General features: G+C 46.1%; 1 protein-coding gene and 1 pseudogene across 3 annotated transcripts; both read left to right on the forward strand.

The window, feature by feature from the left end:
- Positions 1 to 2748: 2748 nt before the first annotated feature.
- On the forward strand, positions 2749 to 11365 carry CCKBR (cholecystokinin B receptor). Of its 3 annotated transcripts, none has more exons than XM_028517108.2 (5): positions 2751 to 3774; positions 9013 to 9264; positions 9420 to 9669; positions 9948 to 10120; positions 10266 to 11365. In XM_028517108.2, the coding sequence occupies exons 1-5, from the start codon at positions 3624 to 3626 to the stop codon at positions 10802 to 10804; spliced, it is 1365 nt and encodes a 454-aa protein (XP_028372909.1). In that variant the 5' UTR covers positions 2751 to 3623; the 3' UTR covers positions 10805 to 11365. The 3 variants fall into 3 exon arrangements, with proteins under 3 accessions (XP_028372911.1, XP_028372909.1, XP_028372910.1); XM_028517109.2 differs by having other exon boundaries at positions 9948 to 10105; XM_028517110.2 differs by lacking the exon at positions 9013 to 9264 and having other exon boundaries at positions 2749 to 3774; positions 9948 to 10105.
- Positions 11366 to 17297: 5932 nt separating this feature from the next.
- Positions 17298 to 18238, forward strand: LOC114498936 (annotated as a pseudogene).
- The last annotated feature ends 3918 nt before the right edge of the window (positions 18239 to 22156 follow it).

Below are 22156 nucleotides of genomic sequence, written 5' to 3' on the forward strand. Positions count from 1 at the left end.
ACATGGTCATAAAGCCACACTTAGCTGCCAAAAATCTAGGAAATATAGTTGTTATCTGTTTCGCCATGATTTATTTTCATCTCTAATTATTCTCTTCTACTAACTTACAATTGAATCTCTACTCCTATCTAGAACTCTCCATATGTGCTCTGGGTTCCATAGCTTCCTGCCTTCTCAGAATTTTTGCACTAGTAATTAACCTCTCTTACAACCTCACCACAATGGTACTTTTTTCCAAAGTTGTCAAAGGTCTCCAGGTCACTAAATTCAGAGCACATTTCTCTGCCCTCATTGTCCTGGTGCAGGAACAGTTTTTGAATTAGTTCAGCACTTTCTTCTTTCACTTTTATGATGCCTTTTCCCCCTTATTTTCCTCCCATTCCTCTGTTCCTCTTGGTCTCTTTTGCAAGCTGGTCTTTCTCTATCTAGCCTTTAAATAATGGCCTTTTCCAGACTTCTGACCTGGTTCCTCATTTCTTCTTGTACAACACATTTCCATTAATTCTACAGTTTGCATTACCTCCTATGCAACCAGTATATTCAGCTTCCTACCAGAATTCCTACTTGGATGTTTAATAAACCTCTGGAATTTAACACGTTTAAAAATGGAATAGATTTGCTAATGGGAGTTGCTTTCTGATAGTTACCATTTTCTCTATGAAGTAGGAGGCTGGCTTATTTTGAGTGAAGGATTCATGTGATTTAGTTAGGGCTACTTGGATAATCTCTCTATTCTGAAGTCAACTGATTAGTAACATTAATGACATCTGCAAAATCCCTTTTGCCATATAATTTAATCTTGGGAGTAGTATCTTATTCACAGGTTTTAGCCACACTCGAGGGAAGGAGATTATACAACACTGAGAGTCACTGAGGGTCATTTTTATAATTCTGCCTAGCACAGAAGGAAAACATCCCTAAGAAATGCTGAGACCTTGAGCTGAGATAGGAAGGATGAGTGGGAGTTAATTAGATAAGGAGGGAAAGCTTGTGCAAAATCCACATAACTGGAGGATGTATATCCAAAAAAATGGACTAAAGGAAGGCCACTGTGTCTACAGTAGACAGAACGGGAAGCATGGTGACTTGGAAAAGTGGTTAGGGATGTGAGAAGGAGTCCAGGCATGCAAGCTTCATAGACTCTGTTAAAAGATGTTATCTATACCAAAAGCAGAGATCAGAAGAGTGGCATGATCAGATTTGTATTCTGAACCTATCATTCTAGCTGTAAGGTGGAGGATGGATGTAAGGAGGCATCAGTAAAATGTTGTAGACCACTTATGAGGTTAGGAGAATAGAGCAAGAAATAGTGGGGTGATGTCAGTGAAGATACAAGCAGGCCGATTCAAGAAACACTCAGTAGCTAAAATCAACAAGGCTTTATGAATGATTAAATATGGGAGTAAGGAAGTTATGTTCCCAGGAAGTGGACTCTAAAACAGAAATACTGTGCAGGATGTTTACTAAGGAGTGCTCTTGGAGTCAACACCTGTGTAAGAAAGAGGGTGAAAGGAAAATTGGGCAGAGAAGCTGAGCAGTAATTCTGTCCCAACAAAGGCCTCAGTCAGCTCCAACAAGGAGCTGAAAATGTGTTTAACAGTTGTCCTATGTTGGGGTGAAGGGGCTGAACTTTTATGCCTCTCTACTCATCCGTCATTGGATGCAAGATGTCCCAGAAAGTGAACATGACCTTCCATGAGGCGGCTTTCTTCAGCTCAGGCAATCCCTGAAGGGCCTGACAGTTGAGGGCTCTCTTCCAACAGCCCTCTCAGCTGCTGGAGAATAAAGCCTTCATTTCTGGAGAGGAGTCTGGGCTTTTCATCACAGCATCCACACCAGGATGAAGAAGCATAAAAGAACAGGCATTCAAAATGACCCCTACAGTTCTGATTTTTGCATCTTGGTGTGTGTTGTATAATATAATCTTGGTGGGCCACACCTTGTAATCATTGACTTACCTATCGTTCTTCCCCACCCACTTCCTTGCCCCACTAGAGTGGAACCTACTCAGGCACATACTGTATGGGACAGCTAGTACACAGCCTTCTACCTGGCACATATGTAGCTGAATAAGTGAATGTTAGTCTACTTCTCCTGTTTTCACTCCTCTCTCCCCTACATTTCCTTTGCTCCCCGACACCCACACCCTACGCTCACACAACGTGGGAAAAGTCTAGCAGGTTATCTGAGGCCCCACCTGTGCTGGAGTTGAACAAACAGCAAATCAGGCTCCTCTGGCCAGGCTCTCTGGTGGGGAAGGCCGGCAGTGCCAGGAGAAAAGTACATGGTGCAGGTGAGAACATACCCACCCACCTCAGGCTTAAATCCTCCAGAGGCCCAGCCCCTTTAAACTCAGCGCTGGCTGGACCAGGTCTTCCCTAAAAGACTGGATAGGATTCAGTGAATTTTCCACAAACTCGGACCTCATCCGCAGTCTAGTCTGCTTTTTGCACTAAAATATTAGAGGAGGCAAGTCCTGCCCAAGGAGCTGAACCCACCTCAGTCCCGCGCATGCCCCCATCAGCTTTGTGCCCGCTGCACCCTTCCAGCCCCTCCCGTGGGAACCTGCCGCCCTACACAGGCCGCTCCACCTGCCCGGGGAGCAAACACGGAGCGTCAGTGTGTCGGGGGACGGTGGGTGCTGCCTGGCGACCACTGAGAAAGCCAGCCGTCCTCTCCCCACATGTGCTTGCCCTGGGCTGGATTGCAACCCTACCACACCGTCACCCCATCTCACCGCCGTTTTTCCTAGGCAGTTCTCACCACCACCCCCGCTGCTCTCAACACCCAAGTCAAACTCTGCCTCCGAGGCAGCCCTTTCCCTGCCAGGGTTCCCAGGGTCAAACGCTGCCTCTGGAGCTCCATCTTCGTCCACTGCAGAGGGTTTTGGGGCAGCTTTAGTTGGAAGTCTGTGTGTTGGGCCCGCGGTAGAAAGTGGCAGGTGCAGGGTGCGGGAGCAGATGCAGGGACTACCCCAGCTCAGCAGCAAGGAGCTGCAGGAAACTACGGTAGAGAGTCACCGCGGCCACTGCGGTGTATAGTACGGTAACCATGGTGCTCCGCGTGGGCGAAGGCATGTGCGCCCTCAGTTGCCACCTCTACACCAGGCCCCCGAACACCAGGAAAAGATGCTAGAGCCCACTTCAGCCGTCCCTTACTCTCTTACCCACGCCTCTTACTCTCCCCACCCCGAAAGCTCCCTCCTCGAAATCTCTCCATCCACCCCCCAACTGCACCCTGCCAACACGCGCGCGCGCGCGCACACACACACACACGAACACACACAATTCCCCGGAGCCTGGGACCGTGGTGCGGGGAGGTGGGAGGGGAAGAAGTCTCTAAGAGCAGAGAGATAGAAGGAGGGGGAGAGCCTGAAGGACAGTCAGGCGGGGGGCACGTCCTGAGCTGGCGAGGGGGCGGAGATCACCTGGTGGGATAGCTGCCTATCCAAGCCGGGGACTCGAGCCCGGGTGGGGAACACCGCGGAGGAGTGGAGGGCAGGGGCCAAGGTTGGGGGCGGGACCAGGCGGGGCTGCAGCCTCCGCAGAATCGGCTGGAGCAGGTGGAGCAGTGTCGGGAGCCCGCCTGGCCGAGCTGGGGGAGGCGGCGGCTGGGCTAGGGCCATGGAGCTGCTGAAGCTGAACCGGAGCATGCCAGGATCCGGACCCGGGCCAGGAGCTTCCCTGTGCCGCCCAGCGCCTCCCCTCCTCAACAGCAGCGGTACCGGCAACCTCAGCTGCGAGCTGCCTCGCGGCCGTGGAAACGGGACACGAGGTGGGTGCCTCCCTAAGCCCCCTCCAAAGCTCCTCACTGCCCTCCACAATACAAATAGAGGGACCCCACTGCCCCCACACTGCCTCCTCAAACACCCACACCCATCCCCTCAGGACACTACCTCAGGCCCAAAACAGTTCTCCTGAAACATTTGTCCCCTGAAGCTCACAAAACTCCATCCCAGCTTCACACACCTTGTCAGAGCCCCTTCAGACCCTGGTCCCCTGATCCCACCCGGAGCTTCTGGTAAACCCCAGAACACAACCCCCTCCGCCAACACACAGCCCCCTCCTAGACACAGATGGTGGGGAAGCAAGGACCTCTTGCCAATCTTCCTGTCTCTCTTTTCCTTTACATACAGTTCAGAGAGCCACAATGGGGAAGGAAAGAAAGTGGAAGAAAAGCAAGATTGGGGAAAACAAGGGAATTGTTTGGGGGAGAAAGCATTCTGCAAGACCTGAGTGGGAAATTAGAGTTATAACCTGTGCTCCCTACCCCAACCTCCAGCTTTCCTAAAGAGATCCTCAGACTTGGATTATTAGGCTGGAAATTAGGCTGCCTGTCTCCATTTCACTCATCCTCAAATCCCCCTGCCTCCCAACTTAAAATTCTTCTGAAGGCTCTGAACCCTCTCTTTTTGTTCTGTCTCCAAGTCCCTTGGAAGCCTCCTCTCCAACCTGCCTTGCCTTAGGTTTCACTCTCCTAGAGCCTGGCTGCCCCCTCCCTCTCATCAACCCTCTCCCCTTCGGATGATATCCATTCACCCAGTCCCCGAAATAACTTTCACTCTTCCCATCAGTCAGCATCCTAATTTTTTTTTGATGATCTGGCTCAAGATATATTTTCCCCTTCTTGTGCCTTTCCTTAAATGTTTTTCAGGCGCCTGCCATTGTAGTCCCTGAATTAGATGCTGGGGACACAGGAATGAACTAGACTCAGTCTGGATCTTCATTGGTCCATAGTCAAGTGCAAAAGGGACACAAAACCAACAGAAAAAAATCACAGTCAGCATGGGAAGTCCCACAAGAGGGTCCAAATTATCAGCACCCAAAGGAGATGGGGTTTGAGAACTTCACAAAGGGAACCTGGGAGCTGGGTTTTGAAGTTGGAATTTATTAGGCAGAAAAAGAAGGAGTGGGATTTCAGGAGAGAAAACAGTGTTAATTAAGCGGAAGGAAATTATTACAAGCCCAAGAAAGGAAAGTAGGAATACATTATAATTCAAGTATTTTTTTACCCAGCAAAATAATGCATGCTTTTTCAGACCAGCTATTACATATTCTCACTTAATTTTTTTTCATTCAACAACTATTTATTAAACCAGAGAATGCACGAGGCACCAAAACTGACACAATTCCTATTTCACTGAGCTCACAGTTTAGTGGAAGAGACAGAGAAGAAAGCAGGGGATTGCAGCACAAAGTGAGAAGTGCCTTGAGGAAGCTGTGGGAACATAAGAGAGGAGAACCTCTTGCTTAGCTTAGCCTTAGGAATCAAAGTTGACCTCCTGAGAAGGTGAAGAATGAACTGAATAAAAATTTTAAAAGATGGGGGAAAGCCAGCTAAGTGAACAAACAGAAAAAACAAAAAGTATCTCTAGCAGAGGAACAATGTATGTCAAAGCCCAAAGTTGAAATCCATGGCACTATTGTTCGGTGTGGCATAGTTTCTGGGCACCTGAAACATATACCATAAGAGAGGAGTAATGAACATTCAGAATGAAGACTACCATAAAAGGTTTATGGAGAGATTTTCAGACCTGGCTAAGGAGTGTCAATTGTATCTTAAGGGCACTGGGAACTACTGAAAGTTTCAGCAGTACTGCCAGGATGGATTGGAGGACAAAACATGGAAGGCAGAGAATGAAGGTGGGTGGGCATTTTAGGAGGCTATTATATTATACCAGTCCTGGTGAAAGATTATGCTGGCTTAGACTAAAGTACTGGCAGGAAGATGGAGAGAAATGAATGAATCTGAGAGGCACTTCTGGAAGTAAAATAAATAGAATTTAGTGCTTTATGAGAAATGGAGATGGAGGAAGAAATCAAGGGATGACATTCAGGTTTTTGGCTTGGACAATTGAATGGATATCAGTGCTGTATAATGAGAAGGGTTACAAAGGAAGAGAATCAGGTTTAAAAGAGAAGATTATAATTTCTTCCATCTGGAACCCAATGAGTTTAAATGCTGGTGAGATACTCAGATGGGGTTGCCCAGTAAACTACTGAACCCAGGGGTCTGTTACCTAGGGGGAGAGGTATGAACTGGAAACACAGACTTCAAAGGTCTTTGCCTAGAGGAGGTAACTGAAGCAATGAGAATAGATCAAATTTTCTGTAGAATGAAAAAAGAGGTACTGGGACAAAACCCTGAAAAAGACCAATGTTAAAAAGCCAGGCAAAGGCCCTGGCTGGTGTTGCTCAGTGAATTGAGCACCAGCCTGTGAACTGGAAGGTTGTAGGTTTGATTTCCAGTCAGGGCACATGCTGGGTTATGGGCCAGGTCCCCAGTTGAGGGTGTGTGAAAGGCAACTGATCAATGTTTCTCTCTCACATGTTTCTCTCCATCTCTTTCTCCTTCCCATCTTCTCTCTCTAAAAGTAAATAAGTAAAATCTTTGAAAAAGCAGGCAAAGAAAGTAAAGTCCATGAGGGTTGAAGGTGCAGAAGATAATGGGGGTAGTGAATAGAGCAAATTACCCTGAGAAACCAGAATATGAAGTGATTCTGTGAAATGATTTCAGTGAAGTGATTCAGGTCACAGGTACAAGAATTGGCCTCACTCATCTGGATGCTGTTGACCACACACAGCTGGATGTTACACAGGCCATCAGAAGTTAACCACAAAGGCTCTGTTAGCCACATTTGCTCAGATATTACCCCCACAGGTGCATGTTACCCAGGCTCACAACAGTGTTGCCAGTAGAAATTTGGAAACTACCCACACTATTCAGGTGTAATCCATCTAGACACAGACTTGAGTAGTACCCATGTTCACTTAGATGCTACCCACAGGAAAACAGATGTCACCCACATTCACATTATTATTGCCCAAATCATTTAGATGTCACTCATCCATTAAACACACTCACTTTCATTTTATTATTATCTACACACAATTAGATATTACCTGTACTCATTTAAGTAACCCTTCTCCAGATACTACCCTTACACATTCAGATATTATCCATAAACACTCAAATCAGATTGACTCAATCCTATTGACGTCTCACTTAACATCTTAACATGTTAACATCTCATATTTACACTCACTTAAATATTGTCTGCTCTTGTTTTTTTTTTGAGACAGCATATTAGTTCTGTCTCCAAAGAAAACAGAAGCAGAGAGGAAAGGGCATGATTGAGCTTTAGAGGCACAGAGGTGAAGGATGGATGAGGAAGGACAAAGCAGGTGCATTTGTATGCAGAGTGACAGATTCATTCCAGATTCACTAACAAGCAAGTGTTGACACCTCCTCTGAAAGGGACGTTATGCCAAATGCTAGGGATATGCTGGAAAATGAGATGGACATAGCTGCTCATAGTCTAGTGAGGGAGACAGATATTTAAACATCGCAATTCAGTGAGAAGTGTCATGAGACAAAACAAAGTGAGGGAGAAAGAAGCACCGAGATTGAGGTTTGATTAGAAAAAGAAGGCAGCATGAAGAATGACAGAGGAGCCAAAGAGCAGTAGGAGGCAAAGCGTTTTAGAGATCTGGAGACTTGGCTTTTATTCTGGTTCTGCCCCTTACTTTCTGTGTGCTCTGAGCAAGTAATGTCACTGCTGGGTTTAGTTCAGGGATCTGTTGTATATAACATTTACTTAACCTCTACCACAGTTTCTTAATAAGTTGGAATTTGTGATAAGAAAACAACTTAATTTGGTGGCTAAGGCAAGTCAGCAAATGTATGGGCTGAGGAAGAGAGAGTAGCAGCTCTGAGTCCTTCCCTTCCCCAACCTAGAAGGCTCTGCCCCTCTCCTCTTTCCCTTCAAGCTCTGGTCTCCCTCATGCTGAAGCCATGAGTGACATGGACAAGAACCAATTTTGTCTGGATCTTCTTAACTTTGATATGAAGCCCCAAAGATAAATCCATCTCCTAATAGTCAATGATGCACTGAATGGAGTCAGCCCTCTGCCTAACCCAGCAACTCTAGTGTCCCTCCTGTGAGTTCCCACAGTGCTTTGTGTATACCTCAACCTCCATGCCTCACTATACTGTGTGGCAATTATCTGTTTATATATCTAAGTATCCCCCCCTGTTTTCATGTTCATCTCTACCCCAAGTGCCTGGCATGTAAATGTTTGTTGAGTGCAAATGAATGTTTGGAGATCACTAATATATAAGGCAGAAAGTAAAAAGGGTTCTAATAGATGTGTAAGGAACATGCATTGGTCAGAGGAAGGAGAGATTAATTCCAAATAAGTTGTTCAGAAAGGCCATACAGAAAAGAGGGTACTTGATCTCAGTGTTAAGGACATTGATAAACAAGAATTCACCAGGTACAGAAAACAAATTTGTGATGAGAGATGGGGGTTGTTGAAAGAGCATTCCAGGCTGTGAAACCAATGTGAGCAAAGAAGGGAGTCATGAGTGCACATGATGCCTTCAAGAAACTGAGTCATCCAGTAGCTTCAGTGGGTTCATTGCAGAGAGGAGGTGGAAGGAGGAAGAGGGCAGTTCTCGGAGAATCTTCACATGCTGAAAGGTTGCAGACAGTAGAGAATAGGTGAAGGTGTTTTGGTTTTTGTTGCCTTTTTTTTTTTTTTAGGCAATGAGGATGTGACCTGATGTGTCAAATACTTCAGGAAGGTTAAGTAGAATAGGCTTACAAGAGACCTTTGGATTTAAAGGTCTCCTGTAAGACTTAAAGCTTAGTGACCTTGGGAAGAAGTGTCCAAAGAGTGATGGGGAGACAGATGGGGCACTGAATATAATGGACTGAGAAGTGAACAGAAAGATGAATATAATTCTTTCGAGAGGTTTGGCTACAAAGAGATTTGATGTAAAGCTTGAGAACAGATAGACTTTCTTAAGGAAGGGTAAAGTTAGGCCAATTTAATTAAGCCTCTAGTGGTTAGAAGGATAAAATATTCAAGTTCACCATTTACTGAGGGGGTGGCATTATTCTTGGGAAACAGGGGATCTGGGTGGGTAGTGGAGGTTGGGGATGAGATTGGAGGGTCTGGCTAAGTCTGGGCTAGACCTTTTTTGCCACCTCTTCCTTTTTTTACTCAGAATTGGAGCTTGCCATTAGGGTCACCCTTTATGCAGCCATCTTCCTGATGAGTGTTGGAGGAAATGTGCTCATCATTGTGGTCCTGGGACTGAGCCGCCACCTGAGGACCGTCACCAACACCTTCCTGCTCTCACTGGCGGTCAGCGATCTCCTACTGGCAGTGGCCTGCATGCCCTTCACCCTCCTGCCCAATCTCATGGGCACATTCATCTTTGGCACAGTCGTCTGCAAGGCGGTTGCCTACCTCATGGGTAGGTGAGACAACCACCCTGGCCCCCTTTCCCCTTTCCTCTTCCCCAGTCCTTACCCGATGTCCCGGCTGTTTCCCGAAGATAGATGAGGAAGTCACATTGGTGAATGTGTAGTTCAGGTTTCTGAGGTGACCTCTTCCTCTTCCCTTGCTTAGGGGTGTCTGTGAGTGTGTCCACGCTGAGCCTGGTGGCCATCGCATTGGAACGGTACAGCGCCATCTGCCGACCACTGCAGGCACGCGTGTGGCAGACGCGCTCCCACGCTGCTCGTGTGATTGTAGCCACGTGGATGCTGTCCGGACTGCTCATGGTGCCCTACCCGGTGTACACCGTTGTGCAGCCCGTGGGGCCCCGGGCGCTGCAATGCATGCATCGCTGGCCCAGTGCAAGGGTTCGCCAAACCTGGTGAGGGTGCCTTGCCCATTCCTGGGAATCCCTTCTCTATCTCCATCAGATGCTTAGGACCATTCTCCAGAATATTCCTCCAGCTATTGCAAGAATTACCACTTCGATTCCGTTTCTGCCTCCACCACTCTGGGACGCCCATTTCGGGCCTCTCTGCAGTTCTCTAAGCCTTCCCAGCAGCACTCCCAAATCCTAGAAACACCAGTTCTTGGCTCTTCTTCTATCTGTGATTATGGCTGGACAGAGACCCGCGTGATTGGTCTGTGCTCTGTCTCCAGGTCGGTGCTGCTGCTCCTGCTCTTGTTCTTCATCCCGGGCGTGGTTATGGCCGTGGCCTACGGGCTTATTTCCCGCGAGCTCTACTTAGGGCTTCGTTTTGATGGTGAAAGTGACAGCGAGAGCCAGAGCCAAGTCCGAAGCCAAGGAGGGCTGCCGGGTGTGGCAGGACCTGGTGGGTAAAATCCAAAAGGGGAGGGGCTTTGGAAAGGGGCAGGGCCTAGGGATGAAGATGCTGGAAATGGGAGGTTCAGGTGGGTTGGTCTGGAGGTTGTGAGAACTCAGTCTTCTGCTCTGAGCGCCCACTCTCTTGTGTTCAGGTGCTGCGCTACCGAACGGGCGTTGCCGGACTGACACCCGGCTGGCTGGTGAGGACGGTGATGGCTGTTACGTGCAGCTTCCGCGCTCCCGGCCTGCACTGGAGCTGTCTGCGCTGACTGCACCCACTGCCGGGCCAGGTTCCGGCCACCGGCCCACCCAAGCCAAGCTTTTGGCGAAGAAGCGTGTGGTGCGAATGTTGCTGGTGATCGTTGTGCTTTTTTTCATGTGTTGGTTGCCAGTGTACAGCGCAAATACGTGGCGGGCCTTCGACGACCCTGGAGCGCGTCGAGCACTTTCAGGTGCTCCCATTTCTTTCATCCATTTGCTGAGCTATGCCTCGGCTTGTGTCAACCCCCTGGTCTACTGCTTCATGCACCGCCGCTTTCGCCAGGCCTGTCTCGACACATGTGCCCGCTGCTGCCCTCGGCCTCCACGAGCTCGCCCCAGGCCTCTTCCAGAGGAGGACCCTCCCACCCCCTCCATTGCTTCACTGTCCCGGCTGAGCTACACCACTGTCAGCACCCTGGGGCCTGGCTGAGGGGTGGAGGTCAAGCGGGGGGTTAAGGCAGGGCAGACCTACTTTTACAATCACCGACCCACCCGGACACACAAGAGACACAGACCAACAGACCAAATGACACAAAAGACAGACACCCAATGGCATGGCCTAATCCCAGTGCACAGGGAAATCTGGCTTATCAACACAAAGTAAACAAGCCAGACCCCCACACAGAAAAGGAGGCACACTTGATGACCCAGACACAGCATCACGAGTTGTGGACTGTCCTTCCACCGTGGGACCCCTATGACAAGGGAGACCTGCCTCTTACACACATATAGTAATGACAAGGATTCACTTAGGGATGTGGAGCCTGCCACTGGGCTGATTCCTGAGATGCTCCAGGCTCTGCTGAGTTTGACTTCACAGTACCCTTCCCCCAGTCAGTCCTGGGAACACCAACCTAATCTCACAGCTCCCTGACCAATAGGCTGTTTTGAACTAAAAAGCCCCTTTATTACTTTCCAGTTAAATACTATGTCCCTGCCCACTGCTCCCCACCTGATGTCTTCAAGAAATAATAAACGACTTGACTTCCTCCTAAACTTCCATTCTGGCCTTTTTTGGGTCAGATGAGGAAGCACGGGGTTCCTTGTCAGGTCATGCACAGCAGGACCCCCTGCCAAAAAGCCCATAGTCTGAGGCTGGACGAGGCTGTGTGTTTTCTCTGGATTGTCTTCCTGGACCCACCTACACACCCGTGTCACAGGTAGTAGCTGGGAATAGGATGAGTGTAGGAGGTAGGATATCCATGGCACATCATGAGTTCTGAGCACATTCTCCTAAAGTCATGTCATTGTTAAGGTATTATATTAATAGATACTTATTAAATACTTCATGAAAAGATAAAAGAGGAAACACTGTATAATGAGACTCAGTTTATCCAATGTGTGTTTGAAAAGCCAGGGGTCAGACCACGACAAGGGTACAGAAACTAATTAAAGAGTAAAGCTTTTTCAATGCACTCTTCTCTGGCAGCAAAACCTGGCCAAACTTTTGCTCCATGGAAGCACCCTTACTGGCCAGCAATAACAAAGGGGGATGGGGAGGGCTGGGGCTGAATAGGATTCCCAGAGCCCAGCCTTCCTTTTGACTATAAGACTGATCCAGCCCCAGAGAGGCAGAGACAGCAACATCCTCCCCTTCACACACACGGTGACAAACAGGGAGGAACAGAAGCGCTCCCCAAGGGGACACACATGGATAATCACAGGTATGGTATGTTGGGAGAGGGCTTCCTTGACATTTCATCTTGTAATACATGGGAGAACTGAGACCCAGAGTAGGAAAGAAAACCACTCAAGGTCATACAGTAAATAAGTACAAGACAGAAATAACCCTTTTAAAGCGGACACTGAGTTGGAGATGGGAAAGAAGCCATACTCATTAGAAGGCAGACTCAACTTTTGTGGTGCCCAGAACTTATGAAATTGGGAGCCCTTTTTTAAGAAATAGAATACCAAAAATACAGATACAAAATCACTAGGAGACTGAGCAGGACCTTTGAAGAGGCCTGTGTGAGTGAGGAGTCCTGAAATTTAAGCCTCATTAGCTTCATAGTTAATAATGTCTGTAGTCTACACACTAACTATGCTGGTCAAAGGCTGGGGGGAGTGAAGGACAGTGAGAAGGGAGAGTGGTTTTTCTGCTTACCAGCACTAAAGCAGCTCCTATCCATCCGTTTCTATTGGGCTCTGGGCTGCAAGAGGCAGGACGAAGTAAAAACAGAGGGAGAAGGCGTTCCAAGCTGTCAACCAGGACAGTGCCGGTTAAAAATAGAATCCCAGCTGGTGTGAGGAGCTGAAGGCAAGATATTGGGCCTTTCTCTCTCCTGCCAATTTTTCCTGGATTGGGGGGCAAGGGAGAAGTAGTGTTGCTCATAGGCTTCACAGCCCACGCGGCTGCCCCCATCCCCACCATCCCTTCTGAAGGACATGCATCCTTGATGAGGGTCAGCCCCTCCAACTGGGGCCTGTGCTCTTGATGACCACCAGATGGAGTGGAGAGTCCAAGGGGGGGGTGCTCCTTGGAGTGCTTAAACTGGCTCTCCCACCTCAGTCTGGATTGTCAGTTTAAGCACTGTGGAGAGGGCTAGCCTAGAATCTAGCACAGTAGGCATGGCCTAAATAATCCCATTTCACACACAGTGCAGCCTTTTAGTCTATTGAATACTTACACACCCATCAATTGCCCAGTGCTTTATCTAGTTACTAAATGTGGAATCTCAGGAACCTCCCATCTATTTTCCATCTCTTGAAATGTGACAAAACATTTCAGGTCCAGATTTAATATCTCAGCCTCCATGAAGTGCTGCTTGGCTATCCTAGCAAAGCTCATGGGCTCATACAGCACTGACTGTCTTCTCTCTTCCATCATAGTTATTCATGTCCCTGCCTGTTTCCTGCATTGGGCTGGGAAGAGCATGATGTAGTAGGAAGATGACTAAACCTGGATCTAGATGGCAGGGTGATGGAAGGCATGGAGGTGAAATATGCTTCTCGGTGCTACATGACAGGTGTTTTGTATACACAATTCATTTTGTTCTCAAACCTCTTCTACAGAACATTTCATTTGACAGATAGGAAAGTGAACCTGAGAAATTTAGGCCCTACAATTGGAATAGAGGCAAGAACTAAGCTGAGGAATATTTTCCAAATCTTTTTCTCTTTTCATTATGCTGTATTGCCTTCATTCAAGCCTTAAAGATGTGGACAGGTTCCAGTGGTCCTGCCGCTTAAAAGTTGTGTGATTTTTTGCAAGTTGTTTCAGTGAGGCTCAGTCTCAGTTGTAAAGCAGTTAACTACATTAACTTCTGTGATGTTGTAATTTTTATAATAAGAAATATATTCAGTCTTTGCCCTTGTCCCCTTCCTGGCACAGAGCTCCTAAATCCTTGGAATTTTTCTAAGTGTGGATAACCACAAAAGCATCTTTAGTTATATAAATGAGGTATCCTTTGGAAAGCTTCTAGGTCACCTAAGAATGGCAGCTGGACATCAAAGGAACCAACAAGTGATTAGAGGGTTGGAACTTTAGTCTCACTCTCTGACCTCCAAGGAGAAAAGAGGGAATGGAGATTGAGTCCAATCACCTGTAGCTCCAAAAAAGGGAAGTTTCTTGGCTAAGTCTCAGAAACTCTGGCTGACATGGGGACGAATCAGAAAGGGGTGGTGTCATAGTAAACATGCACTAAAGAGGACCTTAGGCCAGAAACTGGCCCCTCTCAGAGACAACTCAAGCCAGAGTATTAGACAACCATATGCTCTGGTCAGGTCTGACTAGCAGGGAGCCAAAGAGGCTTTATGTAAAGACTTTCTTCCTTTAAATCATCTCTGGAAGAGGATATGTGGGAAAGAAGGAAAACAGAAAAAGCAGAGAAGAAAGCAGGCCACAGAAGTCAAAGCTGTGTTGGGGGACATAATGCCTAGAAATGGTGGCCCCGATTGCAGATTCCAGTTGCTACAGTCCTTCAGCTGCTTCAGGTTCTCCTAGCCTCATGAAAAGTTTCCTTCTTGCCTCAAACTAGAGAGAACTCCCTGATCCTTCCAAATTTAATAGTATTGACCCTCTCTGAAGTACCGCGCAGCACATCAGAGCATTGAAGGCCAGACCCCAGGCTGCATAGATGTGTGGATCTGTAGTTCAGCCATGAAAAGGCAAGCACAAAAACAATGGAATTGTTGAGACAGGATGTCTGACTTTAAGGACAGAGTTTGTAGGAATTGCAACCAGCAAGATGGAGGGTTTTCACATCTGTCAGGGAACAGCTTCAGCCACCAACATGTAGTGGGGATGCAGGTCAAACCAGAACTAGACAGCAAATGTGGGGACCTGGCCAAAAGGGACCAGTGTGCAACTACAGTCTAGGGAGCTAACACCAGTTTCCTGGTATGATCCTTGGTCTCACTGGCAGAAGGATCTGGCAGCCAGTCTACCCCAATGCCATTTACTGTGGAGTGACTGGCTCAGACTGGTTACTTTCCCTTTCTGAGCCTCAGTTTCTTTCATCTGTCAGTATCCCTCACCTAGGGATATTTTATGCCCTATATGTAGTGAGAGTTACATGAGAAGGAGCACCTATCTCTCCTGGAAACTGTACCAGCTCAGGAAGATTGTTATAGGCCCTACTTATCACTGAGTTTAGCACCCACCTCCACATGTAATCCAAAGTAAAAACAATACTGAATCATAAGTTCATGTAAGAAGTCCAATAAACTTCTGCTTTCCCCATGAGTACTTCAGAGTCTTTTATTTGAAATGCCAAACATTGATTTACTTATTTTAATTTTTCTACTAGTCATATATGCACATAAGTCAACTGGTTCTGCAACATTTAAGACAAATAACAGTCCCCAGATCCCTGTTTTGCCCTTCTCTTATTTCCCCTCCACAAAAGGAATAACTTTCATATCTTTTATCCATTTTTAAGTATTTATCCCCATATCTTTCAATGGCATGTTAATAGTGCTTCTTGGCTCTTCCATTTAGCAGTATGATCTATTAACTACCAACCATGGAAAATGGGGGTTTAATTCGCATATCCACCCCCAACATACCATTCACACACATTCCTATACCCTCTTTCTGCCCAGTAAAACTGTAACACAATTTTGTCTTTATGATAATCAGGCTCCAAGGTGATCCCAATAACACATCTTTTTGTACATCTATCCTTATGTAGTACTATCCTACTTTAAGTAAGGCTGATCTGTACAAGCAACAGAATATCAAAATGGTCAGTGAAAATGAGATCCACCCCTGCAACTGCATGAGCTGGCCTCACTCACCTCACCTCAGCCCGGCCCCACTGGGTCCTGTATTTAACATTTTGATGTTTTGTTCATCATAAACTTTTTCTATTAATTTTATTTTTTAAATATTGCATTAAAATATTCTCTATCCTGCCCTATCTGCTGTGGCTCAATGGATTGAGCACCAGCCTGTGAACCAAAGGGTCACCAGTTCAACTCCCAGTCAGGACACATGCCTGGGTTGCAGGCTGGGTCCCCAGTTGGGGGAGTGCAGGAGGCAACCACACATTGATGTTTCCCTCCCTCTCTTTCTTCCTCCCTTCCCCTCTGTCTAGAAATAAATAAATAAAATCTTTTAAAAATATATTCTTTATCCTAATCACTAATTTTTTTATTGCCCTTTAAATTGTGCTCCCAAGGCAAAAAAGCACTTCATACACTTTACCTAGTCCCAGCCCTAACATATTCTTCTAATAGCTTCTTAATAAAAGATGCATGGAAAGAAAATTTTTAATAACTTCATGTCTATACATGTCTAATTCTTCACACTGGATCCTTCACACTGGATTCATAGTTTGGCCAGGTATATAATTCTAGGTTGGAAATTTTTTTACCAATATTTTGGAGATGTTATTCTTATAAAGTCCAAAGTCACTTAACTTCTGCTCTTTTACTTAATGCAGTGGCTGTCAATTTGGGAATTTTTTTGGTTATACAGGTCTGTCCTGTTCAAGATAGGACAGAACTTTGTTTAACAGTGGAAGACTAAAATAAAAGCTGATTGGAAGTTCTGAACAGTGGATGGAGTCTGTCAACTTGTAGCTTCATTGTAGGGTGGTCAGGTTGGGCTGTTTGTTGGGGAACTCCAGGTGTTGGCACCTTCAAGTCTTTCCTCTTGGGCTGGTCAGATCTGGAAAAAAACATTTCCAATTTCCTGCTTAATTTTTCTATTAAATTATCCAGCACTATATGGGCTGCTTTGGGAGGTAAATTTGGGTCTTTAAGGGAGTGGTGAGTGGTGTTGGGAGCAAACACCACTGGTGCTTGTGGAGGTACAGTTTCACTATCAGCATATTCAGTATATCCCTCAAATAATCACTTTAATTAGGACAATAACAATTGAACAATTATAAAAACACTTATTGTCCTGGCTGGTGTAGCTCAGAGCCCTGAGTGCAGGCCTTCAAACCAAAGGGTCACAGATTTGATTCCTGGTCAGGGCACATGCCTGGGTTGTAGGCGAGGCCCCCAGTAGAGGACCCGAGAGACGCAATGACACGCTGACATTTCTCTCCCTCTGTTTCTCCTTCCCCCTCTCTAAAAATAAATTTAAAAATCTTTCAAAAGCAATTATAAAATCAGTTATTTTGTATAAACAACATGGGCAAGGAAGATGCTCCCCCGGATGGGTACTGGCTCTCACCTGGCTGATCTTTGCCTTCCACAATTCCTCCTAAGGTCCGGTAGAGAAAGAGAGACTCCCCTATGTATGCCAGTTCAGGAAGAGGTGTAAAGATGTGCCCTGTACCCAGGGCAGGTGGTTCAGCGCAAAGCCCTGCCATATACACCCTGAGATACTTTGGTATGCAGCGGAAGGTCACCTTTCTTCGGTAAACCCCAAGGAAATCAGATCTGCATGTTTCCCAGGTGCTGCTGTGCCATCCTGTCCTCGCCCCTGCTGCCTGGGCCCTCACGTGAAAACTTAGAACTTCCAATGTCTGATGGTGAGAACCAGAACCTTGTACCACCAGAACCGGCTGAGATGGGTGGAGGGGAAGAGGCGCAGCACAGAGGTGTCCCTGGCTGAAAGAGGCTTTCAGGACTGGGAGCAGGGAGTGGGAGAGAGGGAATGAGGAAGCACAAAGAAGAATGGCGTGGTCTGGGGACAGTGAGCATCACTGGCAACAAGAATGGGATGTACTGAGGAGGTGAAGGGCCAGTGGGCGGGGTGACTGACAGGGACGGGGAATAGATGGGCAAAAAGAAGACAAAGGGAGAAGCCGTTACAGGAGCTGTAGGTTAATCCTGATCAAACTGACAACCTCCCAAAAGCACCAAGACTTTGCAGCAGGGCCCATGGCAGAAAAGCCAGTGGGGAGCCTGTCCGGAATTGGTGAAGTCCTGGGCAAGAAGCTGAATGAAGGGGTTTTGGAAAGGCCTACGTGGTCCTTGGTCAGTTTCTGGTGCTAAAGAAAAACAAAGACCCCTTCCGGGAATGGCTAAAGGACACAGGTGGCACCAATGCCAAGCAGTCCCGGGACTGCTTCGGGGGCCTTCGAGAGTGGTGCTACATCGTCTTGTGATGCTCTCTGGGGAGCCCCCAACCCCCGACCCCAGCCTTGAGTCTCCAGAGTTTGCACTGAGTGGGGGCTCCTCCCTTGTCCTCTACAAAGGAAACAGTTGCTGTCAACTCACCTCCAATGTCCTCCAGGGTCTTTGTGGGAGTTCTCTCCCCTTACCATTTTAGCTCTTTTGGAATTCTTGCTCTTGCATGCATCTCCCTTCTCCTTCCCCTCCCAGTTTCAGGTCAATAATTTTTAGCTTTTCTGAGTGGATTCCTGGCCCCTTCCCTCACGCCCACCCTCACCTCTGGTCTGTTTCATACCATTTGGCTTGTCTTTTAGCAGAACAGTTACTGCCCATATAAAGTTTTTTGAGTCAATAAAGTCAGTGGTGAAGAAGAAGAAGAAGAAGGAAGAAGAAGAAGAAGAAGAAGAAGAAGAAGAAGAAGAAGAAGAAGAAGAAGAAGGAGAAGGAGAAGGAGAAGGAGAAGGAGAAGGAGGAGAGGAGGAGAGGAGAAGGAGGAGAAGGAGAAGGAGAAGAAGGAGAAGAGGAGAAGGAGAAGAAGGAGAAGGAGAAGGAGAAGAGAAAGAAGAAGAAGAAGAAGAAGAAGAAGAAGAAGAGAGAAGAAGAGAAGAAGAGGAGAGGAAGAGGAAGAGGAAGAAGGAGACAACAAAGGAAAGTGAAATCGAGGACAGAAAATTACGTTGGGGAGAGAAAGAACTTGGGGGAGAGCTGGTGCTCTGTGACTGCAGCACGGGGGGTGGGGTGGGGGGTCTCTCACCAGAGACAGGAAACACAGGCTTTGCTGTGGAGCCCAGAAGCAGCTGCCTGGTTAAGCCTTGATTCTAGTGTGTTTCGATGACTCTGTAGTGCTGTCACTGGGCAAGACTTAGAAGACACTGCAGTAACTGTTGAGTTGGGTTGTAACTATTGTAATCTGGCAAAATACAACTGCAACAATCCTAACTCCCAGTCATATAATACTTAACCCTTTCAAAGTGCTTTCCCTTGTTCTAACATGGTACCTGCCACAACACTGGTGATGTCAAAACATTTAAAAACAACACAAAACACTGGTGATGTCTTTAGGTGGTTATATTTTACAAACAAAGAAGTTAAATCTCAGATGAAATGACCTGGCCAGAGTCATAAATCAAATAATACTGAGGTTGGTTGTGATCTTATTGAAGCCAGTATTGGCCTAGTCTGGAATAAAAATAATTATAGTAGGATATGACTCAGTGGTACAGAGTTAATGACTTTCTGAGCTGCCCCCAAAATGTTCCCAGACTCAAAAATTATTCCCTCCTCATCCATAAAGTCCAGGAAGGCAGATGCTCCTCAGCCTGGTCCGTGGGTCTCCAGATCCCTCTACAGCATCTCTGAGAGCCTTCAGTGTGGAGGCATCTATTGGGTATGGCTTTAACTCAGAGTAACAATCATTTCAGATATTGGAAGCTGTCTTAGTTGGTTCAGACATCTATAACAGAATTTCATAGACTGGAAGTCTTATCAGAAATAGAAATTTATTTCTTATAGTTCTGCAGGCCGAGAAATCCAAGATCAAGGTGCAAGCACATTTCTATCTGGTGAGGATCTGCTTCCAAAATGGTGATCTTTTTGCTGTAAGGGACAGGCAGCTTTCTCTGGCCTCCTTTGTAAGGGCACTAATCCCATTCATGCTCTGCCCTCATGACCTAATCTCCCCCCACAAAGGCCCCATCTTCTAATAATACCATTACCTAGGCGGTTAGGTTTCAGCATAGGAATTGGCGGGAGGGAGAGACACAAGAATTCAGACTACGGCAGAGCTTTAAAGGACTCACTGCTTAAGTGGTGTCAGACGTGCTCAGGTGAAATAATCACTCCTTTGTTCTTCAGGAGTGAGGCAATGCTACAGCCTTCTAATTTCTTAGACCAGCTTGCTGACTCTATTGTTTTAGAATATGTTTAATCTTTCTTCTTCTAATCCAAGTAATTTAGTTTCATTTAATCTATTGATGCTGAACCAGGGACTCAGGAATAAGTGGGTAGGAGGTCGGCTACTGAAAGGTCTAAAGGAAGAGCTTTTCAGGCAGATGGGATAGGGAGGGAAAGGCTCTGGAGCAAGAATGATCTTTGCAATTTCTGGAAATAAGGTCTGAGAAGGCTGGAGCACACAACTAGAAAGTGAAGAGGCATGAAATGAAGTCAGAGAGGAAGGCAGAGGTCCAACCACAGTGGGGAGAAGGGGCTTGCAGGCTAAGGTATAAAATCTGGGCAGCGGTAGGAATGTCCCCTTAGAGGCCATAATCTGGCCAATATTTAATATTGCAGAACAGCAGAGGAGGTGAGACAAGAAAACCTATGTCAACCTGGGCTGGCCTTCTACATGCGGAAGGCTGGTGGAGATGATGTGGGGTGAATGAGAAAAACACAAAGACCTCTAGTTTGCTACACAGGGAGCACTGACCTAAGAAACCTTATTAAGAGCCATACCAACCTCTCAAGCACAGAAAACGAAGGGTGTTTGAGAGGATATTTGAAACCATAAACCCAGTTCAAGCTGCAGACTGTCTTAAGTGACTTCCCTCTGGAGGTCTCCAAGGTGTCCACCTCCAAGAATGGAGATGTGCCTTGCCATTGCCCTCTCTGTAGAAAAACTGGAAATCATTTATATTGTCAGTGGAAGTATATTACTCACTGGCTCAGGGTTGTCCTCTAAAATATATATTCAGAATATATTAATAGGGTTTTCACAGATTGTCTGCTAGATGTGGTTACATTAGAGGATAAAGTTCTAAAATGTGAGAATATTGGAATGTAGCACCACCTGGTAGATTTCAGAGTCCTAATGAGTTTCTCCAAAATCCTAGCTTTAACAATTTCATTTGAGAGAAAGTGATGACCTAAACCTCTTAAATACTTGTTTTTTCGAAGGTCTTGTTTTTAAATTATTCACCCCTTCTGTCGGGGGTTTCTGTACTGTTGTTACCTAACATGAAGCCACCATCATCTCTCACCCAGATTATTGCAGTAACTAATTTATCTTCCTGCTTCCACACTTGTATCCTTACCAGCTCTTCCTCTCAAACAGCAGTCTGAATCTCCTAAACACTAAAGCAAGAGTTCTTTTTCCCACTAATGGTGAGCTGTTGTTTGGATTAACCCTCCAGGTGAAAATAACTTGAAAGGAAAAAACTGGACAAAATATAAAAAACATTTTCTTAAAATCAATGAAAAGATAATAAAACAATATGGAATTATTATGACAAAAACTAAAAGGAAGTCTTGAGAGGGGTAAGAAGGCAGAGGAGTTGCTTTTGCCCTGAAGGCACTTGCACGTTGCCCAAATTAGAATCTGCTTGGTCAGCGTAGTGGGTCCATGTGTACAGAGATCAAGCCAGGGGATGGCAAAGTGGGGCATCTAATAGGAGACTGTGGTGCATAGGCTCTAAGGTACCCACTTCTCCCCTCCCTAAGTATAGGGAAAGGGACCTATGATTTTAATCTAACCAAGAGAATATGATGTCATTCCCAAGATAACTGTTATGTTATAAAAAGTCTCAGTCTTGTTAGTAAACACATGCCAAGGAGCTTAGGGCAGCTTCTAGCAAGAACTTAAAGCCACAGATTCAAGCCCTGACTGGTGTGACTCGGTTGGTTGAGTGTCAGCCCACAAACCAAAGAGTGGCCGGTTATATTCCCAGTCAGGGCACGACGAGCCCAGTTAGTGGGTTCGGTCCCCGGTCAGGGCACATGCAAAAGGCAACTGATCAATGTTTCTATCTCACACCTGTTTTTGTTTCCCTTCCTCTCTTTCTCTCTCTCTAAAAATAAATAAATAAAAATTTTAAAAAATAAATTAGTTAAGCCACAGATTCAAGAAACTCAATGAATCCAACAAACAAGAAGGAAATCAACAGCTAATTCATCTCAATGAAACCGTACAATACCAAAGAAAAAGAGAAAGGCTTAAAAAAGAGAACAGGCTAAATAATGTTTAAGAAAGGTTCATGGTACATGGGAGATGCTTAATGAATATTTGTTAAATGAATAAACTGTCACACTATATTTGGAAGCTTTTCTGCTTACTATAACTGTGTCACTTGACCTCTTTGAAACACAGTCTCCTAGTCTGTAAAAGGTAGGTAACAGGCCTACTTTGTAAGTGTCAGGATTAAATTCATATGAGGTTACACAATAGAAGACCTAACAGCCCCTAGTATATACTAGATGCCTCTGTTTTATACTGATTCTTTTGCAAATATGGGTTTCTGGTCTGTTCTATGCAAATTTACTCTCTAATCCAGGTCTA

Source organism: Phyllostomus discolor, chromosome 6 (genome assembly GCF_004126475.2).
Source record: "Phyllostomus discolor isolate MPI-MPIP mPhyDis1 chromosome 6, mPhyDis1.pri.v3, whole genome shotgun sequence".
Taxonomy (NCBI): Eukaryota; Metazoa; Chordata; class Mammalia; order Chiroptera; family Phyllostomidae; genus Phyllostomus; species Phyllostomus discolor.